The sequence below is a fragment of the Sus scrofa genome, chromosome 3 (assembly GCF_000003025.6).
Source record: "Sus scrofa isolate TJ Tabasco breed Duroc chromosome 3, Sscrofa11.1, whole genome shotgun sequence".
Taxonomy (NCBI): domain Eukaryota; kingdom Metazoa; phylum Chordata; class Mammalia; order Artiodactyla; family Suidae; genus Sus; species Sus scrofa.
In genome coordinates, this window is record NC_010445.4 from 122,206,126 (window position 1) to 122,227,604 (window position 21,479).

Below are 21,479 nucleotides of genomic sequence, written 5' to 3' on the forward strand. Positions count from 1 at the left end.
CAGTCTGTCTGAATTCATGGTTGTAAGTCATCAAAAGAAAGAATTAGCTAAAGACAGCTTCTAACCGAATTACAAATTCATGCATTTTGCCTGCTTTGAAACATCATCAGCCCTTCTGGTCAGAGGCCAGTTTGGCTTCACTTGCCAGAACACCAAAAAAATATGTACTTCTTTGTCAGAGAACAATGGAAAAAGTTGTGTGCAAAGTTATATTTAGTTGCTTACAAAAGATTTACTGGTATCTTAAATGTCTTCAAAGCTGACTCATTGCTATAAATGACTTTCTTTTTTGTCTTTTTTTTTTTTTTTTTTTTTTTTGCTATTTCTTAGGCCGCTCCCGCGGCATATGGAGATTCCCAGGCTAGGGGTCTAATCGGAGATGTAGCCACTGGCCTACGCCAGGGCCACAGCAACTCGGGATCCGAGCCGCATCTGCAACTTACACCACAGCTCACGGCAACGCTGGATCGTCAACCCACTGAGCAAGGGCAGGGACCGAACCCGCAACCTCATAGTTCCTAGTCAGATTCGTTAACCACTGCGCCACGACGGGAACTCCTGATTTTCTTAATATAGGATAGTATTTGATGTTAAAAATGTGTTCGAGAGTCACCGTTCTGGCTCAGTGGGTTAAGAATCTGACATAGTGTCCATGAGGATGTGGGTTCAACCCCTGGCCTCACTCAGTGGATTAAGAATCCTGCGTTGCCACAAGCTGTGGTGTAGGTCACAGATGTGGCTCAAATTCGATGTTGCTGTGGCTGTGGCATAGGCCTCAGTTGAAGCTCCAATTCAACTCCTAGCCTGGGAACTTCCTTATACCACAGTTGTGGCCATAAAAAGAGAAAAAAAAAATATGTTCACACGCATATATTGCCTAATAGCCATGAAATCACAAATTCCTAGAACTAGAAGACACTTTGAAAAGCATCCCTATTCAGTAGTCACATTTTATAGAAAAAGATATAGATGTCTAAAAAGGGAGAAGTTATTTCTTCAGATTTTAGCTTAAATGTCACTATTTCTAAAATGACTCCCTCCACCCAGTCGCAGCCTATTTTATGGGCATTTTTATTCTCTTCTAGTCACTTACCACTCACTATATGCTGACTTCTTCCTACCTGTCTCTCTCTCTGTTTATTATGTTATGTCTTTCTTCTTCCATTAGAATATAAATTCCACAAGAACAAGGATCTTACAGACACTCAGTAAATATTTGTTGAATAAATGAATATTAAATCCTAAAAAAACATGTCCAGGGTCACCTTTAAAATGGCAAGGCCAGGACTCCTGACATTCAGTCCGATGTTCTTGCCATGAATGATGATTAGATCATGTTGCTGCCCCCTTATATGCAAAGAAAATGATTTGCTTGGAATAACGGGAGTGTTTCCTCACAGTATAGCCTGGTGCTTTTAAATGGATATTGTTTTGTATTAATTTGCAGTATTTTGCTGACAGTGATTTCTGACCAGCTAGTTGCTTCTCATATGGAAGCACACAAGTCACCGGCATGTCTGTCCAGATATAAGCCAAAGATGGATGTGCCTTTTTTCCTAAGAGGATTCACACTGAGCGAGCATCCATACTACTGGGTGCTGCAAGTATCTGGAGACCTTGAGCAGGGACCCCTTTATGCATAATGGTCTCTTCCTTAAAAGACTTCGTCCTCTTGTCACTGGCATCGTTGGGGGAAGGAGAGGGCACAGTGGTGGCATGCATCCTAAGTGTCCATCAGTGCATTTAATCTTTAGGAGATGCAAACTCTTGCATTTGGAGTGGATAAGCAATGCGATCCTGCTGTACAGTCCAGGGAATGTTATCTAGTCACTTGTGATGGAACATGATGGAGGATGTGAGAAAAAGAATATATATATGTGTGTATGGTTGGGTCACTTTGCTGTAAAGCAGAAATTAACAGGACATCGTTAAGTCGAGTATAATAAAAATATTTTTTAAAACCCCCAAAAGTAGTCTCGCAGAGTAGTTACTATTCATGCGGTTTAGATGAATCACGTGACCTAGAAGATGCAGTGACACGACCTACCCAGCTTGTGAATGATAGGACTGGAGTTCAGACCCACGGCTGTGTGATTTGGAGGCCTGTGTTCTTGGCCTCGGCCAGGTCTCCTTCCTGTCTTTCAGAGGGACACTAAGCACGGATATGGGGCAGGGTTGGACTCCAGACAGCTTGCTCTGCTGACCTTTGCTCTCCCCACGTCACTTCCCGTGATTGAGTGGGATTAAGGGTGAGAAATCAGGAGTTTGATTCAGAGAGCCGAGAGCCCTGCTTCTCATTTTAGCTTTTGTAATCCCTCAGTACATGGCATTGTGTCTCTTTAACTGCTGCTCAATTAAAACATTCTGAAAAACGCCACACCTGATAACTGTCCTTTGAACAGAGCACTATGTGAACTATTCGCAAAAGGTTCTTCAAGCACAGGGTACAGGCCATTCACTGGGCTACGCTCTTCAGAGGGGTGAGGGGGGAGCAGGGGGAGAAGGAGGAGAGAGGGAGTGGGAGGGGAGAGGGAGGGGGAAGTGGGGGAGAGGGAGGGAGGAGAGGGAGGTGGGGGAGAGATTATGACATTGTAAATCAACTTCAATAAAACTTGAAAAAATGAAAAAAAATCACCTGCTAATTTAAGTATTCATTGGTGATCATTACCTGAGATAATGGTCACTGGTGTTTCCCGATGGTATTTTTTAATCAGTTGTTCCCCTCTTTATACGTGAATTTATTTATTTGTTTACATCGTCACAAGCTCAAGGATTCTCATTTTCTCTGGTTATAATCTATGACTATCATCACTTTTATTTTTTGCTCAAACTATCTCAGATTTGGCCACTGGGAGTTTCTTTCAAGTTTTCTCCTGCATCCTTTTGACTTGTGCCCGTCCCACCATTTTTTGAACCACGGATGTCTGAGTCCTCTTGTACTTTCCCTGCCAGGCTCTGGATTCAGCCCTTGGCTTCAAGGGGTCTTGACTTTTTAAATGAAGAATAGTATTTAGGAGCCAGTACTTGGGTGCCAGGTGTACTTGTCGATGTGGTGCTATGATAGCTTCTAGATCCTCTCGGGACAGAGCGTGCACATGCTGCCTACATCTCTTTTTATATAGATCTACACTTGCTTTGAAGACTGTGAGTTTGTAATGATACTTGCAGTTGCAATCCCGTTCATTCTAGTCTCGCTTTTCCTTATTTGTAAACTCCTTTCTCTGCCAGTGAGAAACTTAACTCTCATTATCCTCCAAGTAGTTGCTTATTTACTTAATCCTAGAGCACACATAAAATATTTTTGGAAATTCCAACCAACTTTCTAGCTGGACTATTTGTGTAGAGCTCTTTTTGTCTTTGGCCTTAGAGTAATAGCACTTGTCAATCCTCATTTTTCCGTGATTACCTCTCTCTCTCTCTCACACACACACACACACACACACCCCTTCAATGCATTAGCTGTATTCACTTAGAATACAGACAGGTTCATTTTATTTCTCTTTGTACAGTTTTCCCTGTTCTTATTTGCTTCAGGTATGGGTTTACCGTTGGAGTATGTGAAACATTTACATGCAATGTGACAGATCATCCTCTGGAGTCTGGTGTTTTTTCTTTTTTCACTTTTGATACTTTGAAGTGTAGACATTCTTGACCTATAACTGTGCTGAGTGTATGCAGTTGTCTGTAGTTTTATTTTCTTCTCTCTTTGTTTTGGAAGATAGGTATGTGTCCTATGTATAGCATGCGTAGGAGGCCACGTAATTCAGTGGCCACTGCTTTCTTCTGCTATGCAGAACTCTCTCTGGACGACTTCCAACTGAAATTAAAAAAAAAATAGATTCAAAATAAAAGCTCTGAATGTTACAGCAGAAATCAGTTTTCACTTAAGCGGAGAAGATGTTTCCTGTACTGTAGTTTTCATATATTTTAGGGCCAGCCGTCTCTGAACTGACCATTAGGCTTTGTGTGTATATTTATCGTTTATACCTCATAATAAGGAGGTGATCATGTTATTCCATTCAGCACATGAGCAGATAGGCTCAGAGAAGTTAAGAAATCTTTGCAATATCTCTGCTAAACTGAAGCAGAATGATGTGTAATAATGAACTGCCTGTACTGGTTGCCACGGTGGTAGCTCAGTGGTAATTCAGACCTGTGTAGGTGTGAGTGTCTGTGTGTATGTTGTCCCGTGTTATGTTATATATTGTATTCTCAAAGTAACCTGATAGGTTAGCTGCTATTACCTTATTTTTACATATGAAAACACTGAGACTCAGCTATTTATTTTTACATGGTCACAGAGCAATGAAGTGGCAGGGCCAGTATTCAGAGTCTGAACGATACACTACAGTGAAAGCATTTCCAGCTCCATGAATTATTCTGTTAATACTTTTTTCACTTTTAACTAGAAAACAAAGTCTGGCCTTAAAAACGCGGCTTGTATAGCAGTTCTTTAAGGTAAACACAGGTATTTACGAAGGCTCAGATGGCGTGACTGATTATTTGTCGTAGAGAAAAAAGGTGTAAGGCGAAATCATTTCTTTCTTTATTTTAACACAAAGTATTTCCCCATCGTATGTGTCATTTTAAAATGTTTTCATTAAATGTCATATTTAACCATGTGAAAATACGTATTATGTATTGAAGTTACACCTGCGCATATAGGAATGATTTTGAAATATGCTTTATTGTGTCATTTCTGTCTTTAGAGATACAGTAAAATAAGTAGGATGATATAAAACATGGTTTGTAAGGACAGTTACCAACTTCTGTGTGTTTCTGTGTTTATACACACACACCCCCCCACATACAACCCCAAACATCTGGAAACCCCTTAGGAACCTAATTCTTTCCTTGGGTTCCCCCCGCCCCATCCCAAGGGTGTGTTTGCTGTGCCCCAGGAGAGACTTTTTATAGCAACCGAGAACCCTTTAGTCTTGAACAGTTCGCAAATAGGCCCTCATTTTCCTGAGATATCTTAGGAGAGAAGCAGAGCTTAAACAGCTGTGCTCATCACCAGACCTGTAGGCACAGGTAGGAAATAATTCAGTCTCTCATCTCTTTATTCCTTCTCAGGACACCTTCCTGTGTAGACGGTCTCCCCTCCGGATGGGCTGGGGAAGGTCATTGGAACCTTTAGGCTGTCTCAACAACACACTTTGTCTTTATTACAAGCAGCACAGGCTATAGCGCTTGTGAAATTAGCTCAGTAGCTGTATCTCTTCTTTAGTTCTCCACCAGAGAGATGGGATGCATCTGCTAGAGGAAAGCTATCCTACTTTTAATATTTAAACTTTAGTCCTATTTCTACAATTTTATATTTTCTATGTAATGAAACTTATGCTCAAAAATGGGCATGCTCATAATTTACATTCTGTTTATATTTTCTTACAATAATAGTGAATTACTGTAATTATCAGTAATAATACTGTTTATTGAGTACTTGCTGCGTGCAGACGCTGGTCTATACACTGCTTAGACTGGAGAGGTAGTCAGTCTGACAGTGTATGACTAAGCTGGCCCCACAGCTTATGACTTGTGTTTTCTGAAAACTTGACTTAGCTTCGCCAGAGATATTGGTCAGATCCAGTGGACACAACAGGCAGTGTTGGCCACCTGAAACCTTATAAAAAGAGTAGCTGTAATATACAGGGGTCTAGTACTCTAGAGGTCATTTCTGTCGCCTTTTCATATTTCTGTATAGCTATTGAAGTAGGGATTTTTGTTTGTTTTGTATTTTGTGTACAGAGAGAGCTCAGTCTGGCTTCGCTGGGTTGGCGGAAGGGGCTGCATGGTCCCTTGGCACCTTTAAATCAGGTGTCATCATAGGAGCCTTTTAGAACCAGGCTAGCAGCTCATAAACTCACGTGGAAGATAGGAGTACGGTGATGAATGATGGTTCTGTCAGTAATAATCCTCTGCATGTTGATAACTTTTTTTTTATTCATCAGGTACTTCCATATGCATTAGTATCTATTTCATATTCGCAAATATAAAGATAAAATAAACTGCTGTCAATGCCTATAGGAAGGTGCAGATTTCAAGAGGGGTGGCTCAGCTTAAGAAGTCGTGTTCATTTCCAGCAGCTGCAGAGACATTTAAGGTTAAAGCTGTTCTCATCTGAGTGTAAGTGACTCAGTCCACTTTTTCAAGGACAGTGACTCTGCCTGACAAGGAGGCACAGCTACTGGACAAATTGACGTACAGCAAAGGTTAAAGTCACCCAGTTCAGTGAGGAGAGAACATTACTTTCAGAGACACAAGGGAAAGAGACGCTCGCCTGTTTGAGCTGCATTTGAATTTTGCCCTTTGAAATCCTGTGGTTTTTAGTTAGTGGTGTCAGGATGGGATTGTTACCAGCTCTACGATGCCTGTGAAAGAGTGGGCATTTTCACCCTCTGTCAGTGGGGAAGGGACAGAAGTGTTAAAAGAGGTGTACACACTTTCATTTTCACTGGGGAAAAGGACAGAATAAAACCAAATGTAGGAAGAAGGAGCAGTTGCTCTCACTTTTATGTTCTTGGATCTGTGGAAGGCATTAAGGAGTCATTCCAGATACTTTCATTATTGCACAAATGAATGAGATTTTTTGAAGAGATAAAAGTTAACCCATGATTCTTTTATCCTAAGCAGCCATGTTTCATTGTGTTCTTTTTCTGCCCTTCCTAATCTACAGGCATATTTTTTTTTTTAATTCTACTTGTTTATTTTTTTAGCGCTGCACCTGCGGCATATGGAAGTTCCCAGGTTAGGAGTCAAGTGGGAGCTGCAGCTGCCAGCCTACCCCACAGCCCCACAGCAACGCGGGATCCAAGCGATATCTGCAACCTACACCCCAGCTCACAGCAGTGCCAGATCCTTAACCCACTGAGTGAGGTCAGGGATTGAACCTGCGTCCTCGTGAATACTAGTCGTGTTCGTTACTGCTGAGCCACAACAGGCACTCCAATGGGCATAATTCTTATTGGAAGAAATCATAGCGCAAGTCCGTCATTATGCTTTTTTATACGTAGCATAGTATGTAGATGATAATATACCTAATCATTTATTGTGTGCCTACCGCGTGCCCGCCTCTGCTCACTATTCATATTCTCTTAGTATTTATAAACATCATATGCATATGTATTTTCATCTTACAGAAGAGAAAAATTAAGCCTCAGAAAGGTCCAAGAATGTCTCCAAAATAAACATTTTTCCATGTTACTTTGACTTTATCAGCACTAATTTGAAAGCTGCACATTTAATTGAATTGCCCTTTATCATGCAGTATTTTAGCGTCTCTATGTAGTATGTTATGAAGTTTGCTACAAAGCCCTTATAAAGTACGTCAGAACGTTTGAGAGCCACCCACAAGGAGTTTTTCCTTTATGTTAAAATGTGTTCTATAGTCATTTCATAGTATAGCTCTTTCGATACTTATGTCAGTTCTCTGTACTTTTATGAACTATATTTAGATACGCAGAATATATGTATTTCAATATGAAGTGCACAACTTTCCAAAAAGACAGAACCTGATTATGTCGTAGGTTCGCAGTCATGCTCAGCTAGGTGCCTTATTTTGAGATATTTTATGGTATTTTAAATTCCCATGATATTAATATAAATCACATGCACTCACCACCTCTGTAAGCCTCTGAGATGCGTTTGCTTTAACTTTTATTGTCTCAGAGCAATACTTCTCTTCCCAATACATTTTTTCAGAAAATGTATCAGATTTGTGGCATAGTGATTTTCTTCAACTTAAGGTTGTTTAAATTTTTTAGCCACTTATGAGCAACATTATCAGTCATGATATGAAAATATATTCGTCCAAAACCGTCTTCTAGAAAGTAAGTAGATAACGTCATTTTTTTTTTTTAACCCAAAAGTTGTATGTTGATTATTTGCTGTGCTTCATGTTCTCTGCTGACCACTAGGATTTTAATTATAGCTCACTTTTTCAACACTGAAAATTTGAAGGTGTTTTTATTGAAATTAAGACCAAAACAGGAAGGCCCAATATCATTGTTACCTTTAGTGTCCTAGTCAGTGTAGTCAGATGAGAAACAGGAATAGGAGCCGTGACTTCTTAAAAAGCAGAACTGCCTGAGTTCCCTTTGTGGTGCAGTGGAAGGAAATCCGACTAGAATCCATGAGGGTGCAGGTTTGATCCCTGGCCTTGGTCAGTGGGTCAGGGATCTGGCATTGCCATGAGCTGTGGTGTGGGTTGCAGACATAGCTCAGATCCCTCAGTGGCTGTGGCTGTGGCCAGCAGCTATAGCTCAAATTTGGCCCCTAGCCTGGGACTCTCCATATGCTGCACGTGTGGCCCTAAAAAGCAAAAAAAAAAAAAAAAAAAAAAAAAAATTCCCATTACTGTAGATTATGTCATCCTAATTTCCAGAAAACCCAAGAAAAATACTGAAAACGACTAGAATTAATAAATACAATTTATTGGAGTTCCCATCATGGCACAATGGAAAAGAATCCAACTAGGAACCATGAGGTTGCAGGTTTGATCCCTGGCCTCACTTAGCGGGTTAAGGATCCTGTTTTGCCGTAAGCTGTGGTGTAGGTCACAGACGCGGTTCAGATCCCACGTTGCTGTGGAGTAGGCCGGCAGCTGTAGCTCCGATTGAACCCCTAGCCTGGGAACCTCCATATGCCGCAGGTGTGGCCCTAAAAAGCAAAAATAAATAAATAAATAGAACTTATTATAGGGGCTGAAATAAATAATAGAAGAATATATATGTGAAAATACCTCACTTACTGGTTAGGGGCTTAATATGTATGAGTCTAATTATAAAGACTTAACCTTTTTATGTTTTTTTTAAGTATAGTTGATTTATTACCTTTTTAACCTAGTGTGTCATCATTTTCTTAAATTATAGAGTAAATATTATTCTTCAAGTGAAGAAGTACTAACTCATTATCTAGAAAGCCATGTTTGGACATCTTCAATTAATACTCTTTTTTAAAGCACAGAGTTTGCTAATAAGACAGACTAGTCTTGAACTCTTTCCCCACAAGGTGAATTGTAAGCATCTCTAAAAACTGTTGAGAGGAGTTGCCTTGTGGTGCAGCAGGTTGAGAATCCTGCGTTGTCGGAGTTCCTCTTGTGGCTCAGTGGTTGACGAATCCGACTAGGAACCGTGAGGTTGTGGGTTCAATCCCTGCCCTTGCTCAGTGGGTTAAGGAGCCAGCATTGCCGTGAGCTGTGGTGTAGGTCCCAGACGTAGCTAGGATGTGACGTTGCTGTGGCTCTGGCGTAGGCCGGCACCAACAGCTCCGATTTGACCTCTAGCCTGGGAAACTCCATATGCCACGGGTGCGGCTCTAAAAAGACCAAAGACCACTGCAGCTGCTTGGGTTACTGCTGTGGCATGGGTTTAACCCCTGACCCAGGAACTTTTACATACCATAGGCATGGCCAAAAAATAATAATAATTATGAAAAATAAGACCGTTGAGAGACAGTTCTCTATGGATCCCTCAGATTTCTCCAAGTATTATGAGCTGAAGCACTTTGTGTAGCCTTGAATCCCTAAGGTTTTCTCTTGTTTTTTTTTCTAAAGCAATTTTATAGGTTTATATATATCACTTAATACATTTAACTCTCTTATCAGCTTTGAGTAATTTTTGCATAAAGTGTAAGGTTTAGGTTGAGGTTTCTTTCCCTTTTTTTTCCTCTGAATATCCGTTTCCTCCAGCGCCGTTTGTTGAAAACACTCTGTCCCCCATTGAATGCTAATGCCCTTGGTCAAAAAGTCAGTTGGGCTTGTTCTTTTCTGGGTTCTCTGTTCTCTGTCTTTGATCTTTGTGAATATCTTTCTACCAGTACCACTTATCTCTCTCACTGTAGCCAATTAAAAGCCTTACTATTGAGTAGAGTTATTCCTCCCACTTTATTCCTCCTTGTCAGGATGGTTCATCTGTTCTAGGGCATATGTCTTTCCATATTTTATAAAAGCTTGTCAGAATCTGCAAAGATCCTTGCTGGGAAATGTTTGATAAGCACTGCATTAGACCTGTAGATAAATCTGGGGAGAGTTGACGTCTTTACTATGCTGCATCTTCCCATCCATGAACATGGTGTATCTCTTCATTTATTTAGCTCCTCTTTGATTTCTTTCATTGGAATTTCATATTTTTTTACGCTATAGATCCTACACGTGTCAAGGTTTTATTTTCTTTGAAGTAATTATAAATGGTATTTTTATTGTCAGTTTTCACGTATTCATTATGTTAGTGTATAGAAATGTGATTGACTTTTGTGTGCTGATTTTTGTACCCTGTGCCTTTGCTGACTCGTTCATTAGTTCATTCACTCAATAAGTACCGTGCATGTACATTTTAAGTAGTGGGGATAAACGAGTGAGCAGACAAAGGGCTGTGTTTCCACCAACAGATAGGCACTATGTCACATACTTGTAAGTGCCAAGAAGGAAAATAAAACAAGGCAGGGGAGGAGATGGGGTCGGAGGCTACTTTAGGTAGGACAGTAACGCAGTGCGCCTCTAAGGTGACATTTGAAAGATCTGAAGGAAATGAGGGGAAGAGCCCTGCAGGTACCTGAAGAAAGGATGTGCTGGGCAGAGGGAGCAGATCCAAGTTCCCGATGGAAGCAGGTGTGATGAATGCAGAGGGCCTGAGAGACCCTGAGGCTGGAGGGGACTTGAAGGTGGTGAGGTCAGGTCATGACAGGTGGGTGTCTTGAGTTTGAAAGGTTGTTTTTTGTTTTTTGTTTTTTTTTTTTAACATTTCTTTATTTTTTTATTTTTTTGTCTTTTTTTGCCATTTCTTGGGCTGCTCCTGCAGCATATGGAGGTTCCCGGGCTAGAGGTCGAATCGGAGCTGTAGCTGCCAGCCTACGCCAGAGCCACAGCAACGCGGGATCCGAGCCGCGTCTGCAACCTACACCACAGCTCACGGCAATGCCGGATCGTCAACCCACTGAGCAAGGGCAGGGATCGAACCCGCAACCTCATGGTTCCTAGTCAGATTCGTTAACCACTGCACCACAACGGGAACTCCGACATTTCTTTATAAATAGGCAAGAAAATATTGCCGAACTCCTCCTAAGACCACTAATTTAAATAATTCTCAGCTTCTCTAGCTTACCAAGTTCTCTGGTTTCAGAACATCCTGATTCGAGTCTAATTACGTGTTGGCTCTGCCGCTTGCTGGTTATTTTACCGGGACAGAAAAGCCCATTTCTTCATCTGTAAAGTGAGGTTAATGACGCCTGTGCTGGTCTCCACACGAAACTGTTGTAAGAGTCAACTGACTTATTGTATTATAAAATTCTTTCCAACGCTAGAAAACAACTTTTGCACTATTATTCTGTGGAAGAATGACATGGGGTTTTAAGTCAGGTCTTGAAGGATCTGACAGGTCACTGTGTAAGCAGGACTCCCCACAGCAATTTCCAAGGATTTCATGGGCCATGACAAGTTTTATAAAAATGAAGAAATCGTGGTATAACGGATATAATTTTCCAGGTGGCTCCTTGGGATCAGAGCCAGAATGACCATCGCATCAAATGTTTTGGAAACATGAGTTAGTACAGACAGTTTAGCAGATATGTAGGTACCATCTGTCCTCATTATCCTTTCGGTGTATTGTCACCTGTCTTATATACCCAAATAAAGAGCATCTGTGTTAAAAGAGGCTAGAAGACAGGAGAACCAGCTTCTGGCTTAACTTTTCTACTTAAAACTGCTAACTTAAAATAGCAAACATTTCCTTCACAGAGGTGTGGGAAATGGGACTTGCTTTAGGACTGCCTCACCATAAAAGAAGGATCATTTAGTTATTCAGTGAGAGGAAGGATGAGTAGTTTTCTTTGACAGACTTATTTTGCATTAGAAATGGAGAGACAGGATTTCCCCTGGTGGCTCAGTGGTTAACAAACCCGACTAGTATCCCTAAGGACTCAGATTCGATCCCTGGCCTTGCTCAGTGGGTTAAGGATCCAGCGTTGCTGTGAGCTGTGGTGTAGGTCACAGACGCGGCTCAGGTCCTGTGTGGTTGTTGATATGGTGTAGGCTGGCAGCTGTATGTAGCTCTGATTAGACCTCTAGCCTGGGAACCTCTATATCCTGTGGGTGCGGCCCTAAGAAGACAATAATAATAGAAATGGAGATACAAAAAAAGATGTTTATTTTGAAAAAAAAATTCAAAACAAAATTCTATGACATGTTCTTTAGTGAAATCTTTAATTTCAAATTAGAGAAATTTTCTAGAAAACATGAAGATGTAGCAGTAGTCATGCTAAAATGAAAATTAGCAATGCATTTAGGATAATTTAAACTAAAATATTGGCTAAAGTGGAGTAAGGTGAACTAGTACAATTCCATATGAAACAATTCATTATTTCAATGTAACATATACTGAATGTGAATAATCCAGTTCTAGGGAAATATACTTGTTTGAATTTATTTTGGCAAGAATATTAAGAACCATTCTGTGATTTTGTTCTGAACTTTTTTTTTTTTTTTTCTTTTTTGGCACCCTGAGGCATATGGCGTTCCTGGCCAGGTATCAGATCTGAGGTGCAGTTGTGACCTAAGCCACAGATGTAGCAGCACTGGATCCTTAACCCACTGTGCTGGGCCCAGATCGAACCTATGTCCCAGCCCTGCAGAGATGCTGCTGATCCCATTGTGCCACAGCGGGAACTCCCTAAATAAATTTTAACATAAGTGTTAAAACAGTTATAACAGTTATGAAATTGGGTAAAACGGGGTTTTGGAAGGTTCTGGGGGGAGTAGGATCAGGGAGGGATGTTGTTGACTCTAACTATAATTCATTGTAAAAATTTCCAAAAGTGTGTTTATTTTTTCAGCCTTTTCTAGGGCTGCTCCCGCAGCATATGGAGGTTCCCAGTCTAGGGTTCTAATCAGAGCTGTAGCCGCTGGCCTACACCTCAGCCACAGCCACAGCAACTTGGGATCCGAGCCGCATCTTTGACCTACCCCACAGCTCACGGCAATGCCGGATCCTTAACCCACTTGAGCAAGGCCAGGGACCGAACCCGCAACCTCATGGTTCCTAGTCGGATTCGTTAACCACTGTGCCACAACAGGAACTCCACAAGTGTGTTTAATCAGAAGAGGCAAATGTGAAATTTTCTGTAAAGCAGTTCAGTGGCCTTGGCCATGAGTTTCAGGTGTGTGTCGCCCCTTCCAGGTGGATGTAGCCGACACGGAGGATGAAGAGAAGCGCTACTCGCTCTTCACAGAGCTCCTGGAGACCAGTCACCGAGAGGCTGAGTTCCAGCACCTGGCCCTGCTCCTGCAAGCTTGGCCGCCTATGAGACGGGAGTATTCGTGAGTATTAACTCAAAGTAGGCTTTTGTTGTCTCAACTCTAGGTTTAAAAATTCAGTACCTTCAGAGAGCCAATGAAAGAAAAAGTCAGTATCTTTGAGATGAAATTAGAGTTGTTTTTCTGGAAATATTATAGTTTTGTTCCATTTCCCCTTACTCCTAAACCCAAATATTTTATTCAGAAACACAGACAGTGCTTGATAGTACTATCTGATTTATGAAGTCAGCAAAATAATTCTGTGCCAGTATGCTGGCCAGGCAATTTCTGACTCTTACCACAGCTTACAGCGCTAACTTGCAATTGATAATGGGAATTATCAGTGCATTCCATTGCATAACATTTGTTGAGAACTCACAATGTTGTGTGCAATTGACATAATCAATTTACACAACACATCTAAGCAGGAAGGTGACGTTATCTGCTTTTATAGATGAGACAGTGGAAGCTCAGAAGCTCAGTAACCAGCCTCGCCTGCTTATTAAGCGGAGGAGGCAGCGTCCCCGCACCTTCACAGCCTATCTTGTTTCCTCCACGTCCCGCCGAGCTCACAGACACCACTCAGAGCTTCATGGAGGAGTTGCACCATCCTTGCTCTGGCAGCCAAGGATTCCTTTGGAAGAAGTGGCCAGGTTTCCTCTGAGCACATAGGCTGGCTGTCGTGAGCGGCTGCTCCTCGTTGGCCAAAAGCAGGAGCACCAGGGCCTCTTGTCCCAGTGCCTGCCGGGCCAGGACTCCCTCGGCCCTTCCACCGCCGGCAGCCCTGTGTGAGCTTCAGACCCTAAAGGAGGATGTTCCCAAAAGTCAGTTCTTCCAGGAGCAGCCTGGGGCCGCCTGGGAACCCCTGGGCCACCCTCTTCGCCTCCATCCTCGGATGAGACCGTTATGAATTTCTGAAGCAAACCAAGGACAGGGCTGTTGTTGGTGGGATCTGTTTTTTTAACCAAGTGTTTGCAGAAAGAAAAGAAGTGTTCTCAGACCTCAATCATTTGTGGCAGAGGAGGCACGCTGCCGTGTCTCTTGTGAGCACAGATTCTTCGCTTCCCTGTCTGAGACTCTGCAGCACAGATTCCCGCATCGTAGAAACTTTGGTTTCACCTGTGACAGCGCCTCGAAACAGCACTTCCGTTTGGTTCCCAATTATCTTGGCAGAACTGCCTCAGGACCTAGGGGTGCTTGTTAAAAACAGAGCCCGTGCTCACCTCCTAAGTCCAACTCTGGGGCCAGGGTATCAGTTTCTAAACAACTCCTAGGTGATAACAGTGGAAGTAGATGTGGGACCTGTCAATTAGATGGTCAGTAATCCCTCTCTTTTTTAGAAAATGGGTTGAATTGTAGATTTATTCATACACTCAGAGTGGATCTCTTAGCTAAAGAGAATTTTTTGAATTCAAAATATGATACCTCTAGTAGATAACTGGCTTTATAGCTTCTTTCACATTATTATCATTATTGTTTTGTTATTATTAATGGCACGAGGGGATTCATACCCGCACCACAGCAGTGACCTGAGCCACTGCAGTGATAACGAAGTCCTTAACCGCTGAGCCACCAGGGAATTCCTTTTTTATTTTGAGAACACTGACCACTTCAAATCTCTCACTCACAAGAAGCAAAATCAGCTTCACTTAAAAGGTTGATTGCATTTAAAGCATTGCAGTTGTAGACAAAAAGGTATTCATTTTTAACGGCCTAGTCTTGCTTTTGTAGTCCTACCTGAAATTTACAAATTGCGAACCTGTGTTTTTCAAACCTCTTTGTGAAATCATTAGCATCGGAACCAAGCATCAGCAGTCTCCTTACCCCTCTGACCAGCTTTGTCTGCTCTCCCTAAGAGAAAACCAGAGAATGAATCCAGGACGGTCCATTCCTGCTTCCTTCCTGGCTCAAAGTGGTGTTTTAGCACAGGGGAGCATAAGATGGAATACCTAAAACAGGTTCTTCAAGGGGCTTTTGAGTACTTTTCCCCCCACGAAAATCCAGTGTATGACTCCAGCACTTCCAAGACAACCAAAAAAAAGAGAGAGAGGGATGGGGAGGAAAGGGTAGAATGGCAATAACTGAATGTTGCTGGTCAACACAGTCAAAAACTGAGAAATTTGGAGTTCCTGCTGTGGTGCACTGGGTTAATGATCTGGCTTGACTCTGTGGAGTCGCTGGTTCGATCCCCAGCCAGGTGCAGTGGGTTAAGGATCCAGACCTGCGGTAGCTGTGGCACAGATCACAGCTGAGGCTTGGATTCAGCCCTGGTCTGGAAACTTCCATATGCCGTGGGGGCGGCCGAAAAAGAAAAAACTGAGAAATTTGCTTGAGCCATCTGACTGCTACCAGCTTTGGGTTTTTAGCTTTAGTCCCTTGTAGGACCAGGTATGGAAAGCATAACAGACATGCACTTACAGAAGCTCCACAGTTTTCCTTCAGTGTATCACAGCTGGCTCGTGGAAGAGACGTTTTTTTAATTCGGTGACCTTTATTATATTTATAGTTGTATAACCATCATCACAACCTGATTTTAGAATATTTCCATCCCAGTCGCCCAGTCCCTCTCTCCCCCCAACCTGTCATCCTGTTCCCTTTGGTAACCATAAGTTTTTCACAGTCTGTGAGTCTGTTTTTATTCTGCAAATAAGTTCATTTGTATCCTTTTTTTAGATTGCACATATAAATGATAACATATGATCTTTGTCTCTCACTGTCTGACTAACTTCACTTAGTGTGATAATCTCTGGGTTCATCCATGTTGCTGCAAATGCTGTCATTTCATTCTTTTATGGCCGAGTAACACTCCATTGTGTGTGTGTGCGTGTTATACACACACACACCTTCTTTATCCACTCCTCTGTCAGTGGACATTTTAGGTTGCTTCCGTGTCTTGGCTGTTGTAAATTGTGCTGCAGTGAATATTGGGGTGCATGTATCTTGTCAAGACATGGTTTTCTCTGGACAGATGCCCAGGAGTGGGATTGCAGGATCATATGGTGATTCTGTTTTTAACTTTTTGAGGACCCTCCATACTGTTTTCCGTAGTAGTTGCACCAACTTCCATTCCCACCAACAGTGTAAGAGGGTTCCCTTTTCTCTGCACCCTCTCCAGCGCTTACTGTTTGTAGACTTTTTGATGATGGCCATTCTGGCTGGTATAAGGTGGTACCTCATAGTAGTTTTGATTTGCATTTCTCTAATAATGAGTGATGTTGAACATCTTTTCATGTGTCTTTTTGGCAGTCTGTATGTCTTCTTTGAAGAAATGTCTAGATCTGCCCATTTTTTTTATTGTGTTGTTTGTTTTGATATTGAGCTTCGGGAGGTGTTTATATATTTAGAAGATTAATCCCTTGCCAGTCACTTCATTTGCAAATAGTTTCTCCCATTCTATAATTCTATCAGTTGTCTTTTAGTTTAGTTTTGTTGAGGGTTTCCTGTGCATTTTGATAGGTTTTGTCAGGGGGGTGGGGGGGGCCCGCACTGCTGCCTGCTGGCCCATCAGTGTTTTCACGGCAGGGAGGCAGCCTATTAGAGAAAAACCCAGGAGGGCTGATTTCAGACCTTAAAGGGGAAAGCAGAGGGCAAGTCCTGAAGTGCACGAAGACGCTAACATCAGCCAGAGACCCCGAGCTTTCTTTGTACCTTGAAAAAAGCAGTATTCTTTGTCCTCATGGGTTGTTAGTTTGAGCTGAGACACAAAGGCTTTGCCACAGGCTGGTGTTGTGGGTCCCTTGTGGTTGCATTTGCTGTTTTTCTCAGGGGCAAAGAATGAAACTCTTTCATGGGAGAGACCATCCTCATGGGTGCTCTGGGTCTAGAGTCTAGAGCCCAGCTAAGGAAGGGAATGAACGGACTCTTCATAAACAGTAAAATTGTTTTCAATGTTGTAAGTGAAATCTGCACCCTGGAATGGATGTGCCTTTACCTTGTCTCTTGAAATGTATCTCGGGATTTTTTTTTTTTTTTTGAAGTCAGAGCAGTGACAGCCAGAGAAGGGGGATCAGAGGCAAACTTTGGTGTGCTTTATGTCTCCAAAATTAGGAAAGTAGATCGTAAGATGTGCCTGCTGTTCAGAATGATTCTTCACAGTGACAAACATCACTCATTAAATGATACAATCCTGCACAGAAAACAGGACATTATCTTTTCACAGCGAAAAGAGCCGAGGCCCAGAAAGGTTGGGTGGCCTCTCCAGAACCACGCAACTGGGCCGAGAGAGTCGAACTAACTTGTGTGAGTCACCCAGGTAGTCAGGGAGCCAGAAGGTGAGCCCGAATTGCCAGGCCTCCAAGCAGCCTGTGCTCCTGGACGCCACCCGCTGCCTCCAGGCTGGGGGGCCCCTCGTCCACCCCGCGGCGAGCCGTCTTCCCTGCGCGAGATGGTTTGTTTTCTCCGAGACAGACGTGAGGGACGCGCCATCCAGATTATGATTGCAGTTTGCCGAAAGCGTCTTCCTTCAAAAAGTGGATTTCTTTTCGAGTTTAAAAGTATTCATCACAATTGATATAAGTTGCATCCTTTCCAACGCTTTGCCTTCTTCTCCCTTCGAACCAGCATAACTGAGAACCCGTGGGTGAGACTGGCCACCGTGATGCTAACCAGGTGCACGACGGAGAACAAGGACGCGCTGGGGAAGGAAGTTCTGAAACTCTGCCGCTCTTTATACCACACGGAACAGATGCTCCCTGCAGAGGTGAGTGGGTATTGCAAGCGACTTTCCTGGGGTGGCCCTTTGCTGTTCCAGACTCTTTCTTAGAAGCAACATCAGCCACTGTACGTGGGGAACATTCAGCCTAAGCTATCAGTAGGCAAAGGCCCATGGCTGTAACAGATCAGATGAAGAAAAGCCGCGCTGAAAGGACGCTTTGAGGACGTTTTCTCTTTGTTGGATGCTCTGAAGCAGTTGGCCTTTCTCAGGTCCTAGAGTAGAACTCAGTTTTCGGTTTTTTTCTTTTTCCTTTTTTTGGATGCCCTTTTATGTCTCACTCAAGTTTCTGTTCCAAGAGTTCATGGTAGCTCAAGGGTCATGTCTGGCTGAACCTGGCCAGTGGGTAACGTGGTCGTGAGCCTTAGCGCACCTCACAGGTGACCAGCCACTCTGATTTCCACATGCTTTTGACATCATTGTGATAAGATTGCATGACCAAAATACTTTTTTCTCTGTAAACATGGTAAAAACTCCGCCGCCTCCATGCGGAGCTTGGTTCTCTATTTGATCCCATCATGTGAGATTATTTGTGTAACATACAGTGAACATGGGTTGTGTATACATGTTCTCTGTTCACACACATACACATTTGTATATTCTAAAATAAGGACATGTTAACAACAGCTCCCTCCTGTGGCTCTGACCTCGGCAGTGTATTGGGTGAGGAATTTAAGTCTTAAATTGAAGCATTTGGATAACAGCACTAAATTGATTAATTGCTCTTTGAGTTTCTACCACATAGGAGATAAACTTGAAAAATCAGAAATGTGATCCTTTGAATCTTCACTGTAATCACTCAAGGAATATATTCTCATTGTGAATGTACATTTAATGAATTGTTTTCTGAATGAAGGATGGCTAAGTTTTTTGATTAAATGTTAAAATATTGTACCCATTTTTTTAAAAAGTCTTCAACCACCAGAATGACAGTTATTGTATAAAATATTTAAAGTTCCAATACTGGAGTTCCTGTTGTGGTGCAGCAGAAATGAATCCGACTAGGAACCGTGAGGTTTTGGGTTCGATCCCTGGCCTCATTCAGTGGGTTAAGGATCTGGTGTTGCTGTGAACTGTGGTGTAGGTTAAAGACATGGCTTGGATCCCATGTTGCTGTGGCTGTGGCGTAGGCCGACAGCTCCCACTCTGATTCGACCACAGGCCTGTGCCTCAGGTGTAGCCCTAAAAAGCAAAAAACAAAACCAAAACAAAGCAAAATAAGAACTGACATCAAAAATAACTCCATAACTCCAGTGGCCTGTGATTTGCATGTATCAACTACTTACTTACCTGGCATCTACACTGCTGTATCGTGAGCACCTAGAGGGTGGGGACCATTGCCGTAGCGTCTGTATCTCATCCGAGGCAGGATTCAATACATCCTGTCCATCACAGAGAGTGAGGACCCGCTCAGTCTGGTACCCCACTTTGAGTAATCTGTCCACCACGTGGGTTTCATCTTTGCCTTAACATAAGCTAAGATCAAACATTGTTGGGTCCAGACCAAAAGCTGGAAGTGTCCTACTCCCCGGTCTGTTGAATCTGGTTAGAAAATGTTATTCAGGACCTGCTGTAACCGTTTAACAAACTGGCGTTAATAGCAACACCTGACATTTGCTAGCACTCTAGGGCTTTCACTTCCGTTGACTCACTTCGCCTTCACCGCCTCTGCCACCACCTGTTAGGAAGTTCCTTGATGTCCATTTGATGGCTGATGAAGTAGAGGCTCTGAGGGCAAGGTTCTGGCTCAGGATCACTCAGGCAGTAAGTGGCACATTTGGTTCTCAAACCAAGTTTCTCCGCTTGAATGCTTAAAAAATAGATCCTTCCCAATGGGCCACTCTTAGCTCACTTGGGGTGGATGCACATTGAATGTCCGTTATGTAGCTAAGTTTTATTGCCAGTTTTCTCCCTTTCTATGGCCCTTCCTTCAAGAATGGCCTACAGAGTCTAAGGTCTAGATGATTAGTGTTTTATTTATTTATTCATTCATTCATTCATTCATTCATTTATTTATTTTTAGGGCCACACCCGAGGCCTATTGAAGTTCCCAGGCTAGGAGTTGAATCGGAGCTACAGCCACTGGCATATGCCACAGCCACAGCCATATCACATCTGAGCCGCATTTATGACCGGCACCACAGCGCTTGGCATTGTCAGATCCTTAACCCACTGAGCAAGGCCAGGGATCTAACCTGCACCCTCGTGGATACTAGTCAGGTTTGTTACAACAGGAACTCCCAAGGTTTGAATCTGAACCACAGCTGCGACCTGCGCTACAGCTGCAGCAACTCTGAATCCTTTAACCCACTGTGCTGGGTTGGGGATCAAGCCCACACCTTCCCAGCAACCCTAGCCACTGCAGTCAGATTCTTAACTTACTGTGCCATAAAGGGAACTCCCACAGTGACTTTTCTTCATCCTTCTTTTGCTGCTTGGTTTCTATCTTTTAATTGGATGCATTTGTAGATTTTTTTTTCCTTAGGATACTGTGGCAAAAGGAACTTTGCTGATGTTGTATACTATTTTTATTCATCACTAAATGTGCTCAGATGAGAATTAGGATTGCCACAAAGGAAGGAAGGGTATTACTACAAATGAAAATGTCTGTTAAGTTTGGTTTTCCACATTCGGAAATTATATAGTCTCGTTTCAGAGTTCCATAAGTATCACCATGGCAGTGGGATTATCCATGACTCACTTTTTTTTTTCCTCTGACACCTTCGGTTGCCCGACTGCATGTGTGAGAAACACCCTTGCCTGGTTATCTCTGGTGGGACTTAAAGGGATGTACTTTCTCCTTCATCCCCATTCCCCGTCCCCCACGAAGTTCCTATACATAGAGATTTTTTCCCTCTGACTCTTCAGAACGCTTTTTTGTGACTGCCTGCTGTTGCTTGGGGTACTTGTTTACTTACAGCCGTGATGGTTTTGCTGATGGAAGGTACCACCAGGAAGATAAAAATCACCGTTTCTCACAGGGCGTATGTCCCACAGCCTTGAAAGTTACTTATCCTCGTTCTGCGCTTGTATCCATGGCAATCTGAGAAACAGTCTCAGGAGCAGAAGATCTGTAGAAATTGGCATAAAACTGGTTCTTGGCATTTAGATTTAAAATTCTGCATTCCAGCTATTTGCGACTGACCCTGAGGGTCCACGACTCTGCCAAGGCACAGCGTGAACCAGCATCACAGATCCCACAGGCGGGCGTGTGGGTGTTGGGCGCCTGGCTAATGAGTGAGCCAGCTAACCCCAGCTTCTCAGTCTTAGTGTGGTGGTTCTCTCTCCTGGTTGAGGCACTTCTGATGCTGTCGAGAGCTTGGTTTTTAGCCTGGGCGGCGCCCGTCTCCATGCGCTTGCTGCAGGTCCTGAAACACCTGTAGGCGCTGGATGCCCAGGGCCAGCAGCGGGTGGTAGAGGACAGAAGGCCATTTGGTGGGAGGTCCTGCTTCTCTGAGGACCATCAGCCGCAGGGTGCAGGGC

General features: G+C 42.9%; 1 protein-coding gene across 1 annotated transcript in view; it reads left to right on the plus strand.

Moving 5' to 3' along the window:
• NBAS (neuroblastoma amplified sequence) overlaps positions 1–21,479 on the plus strand; it is a 359,592-nt gene that overhangs the window by 323,392 nt on the left and 14,721 nt on the right. Inside the window, 2 exon segments of the mRNA XM_021087823.1 lie at positions 13,170–13,309; positions 17,846–17,984. Of these exon segments, the coding sequence (XP_020943482.1) occupies positions 13,170–13,309; positions 17,846–17,984 (279 nt within the window).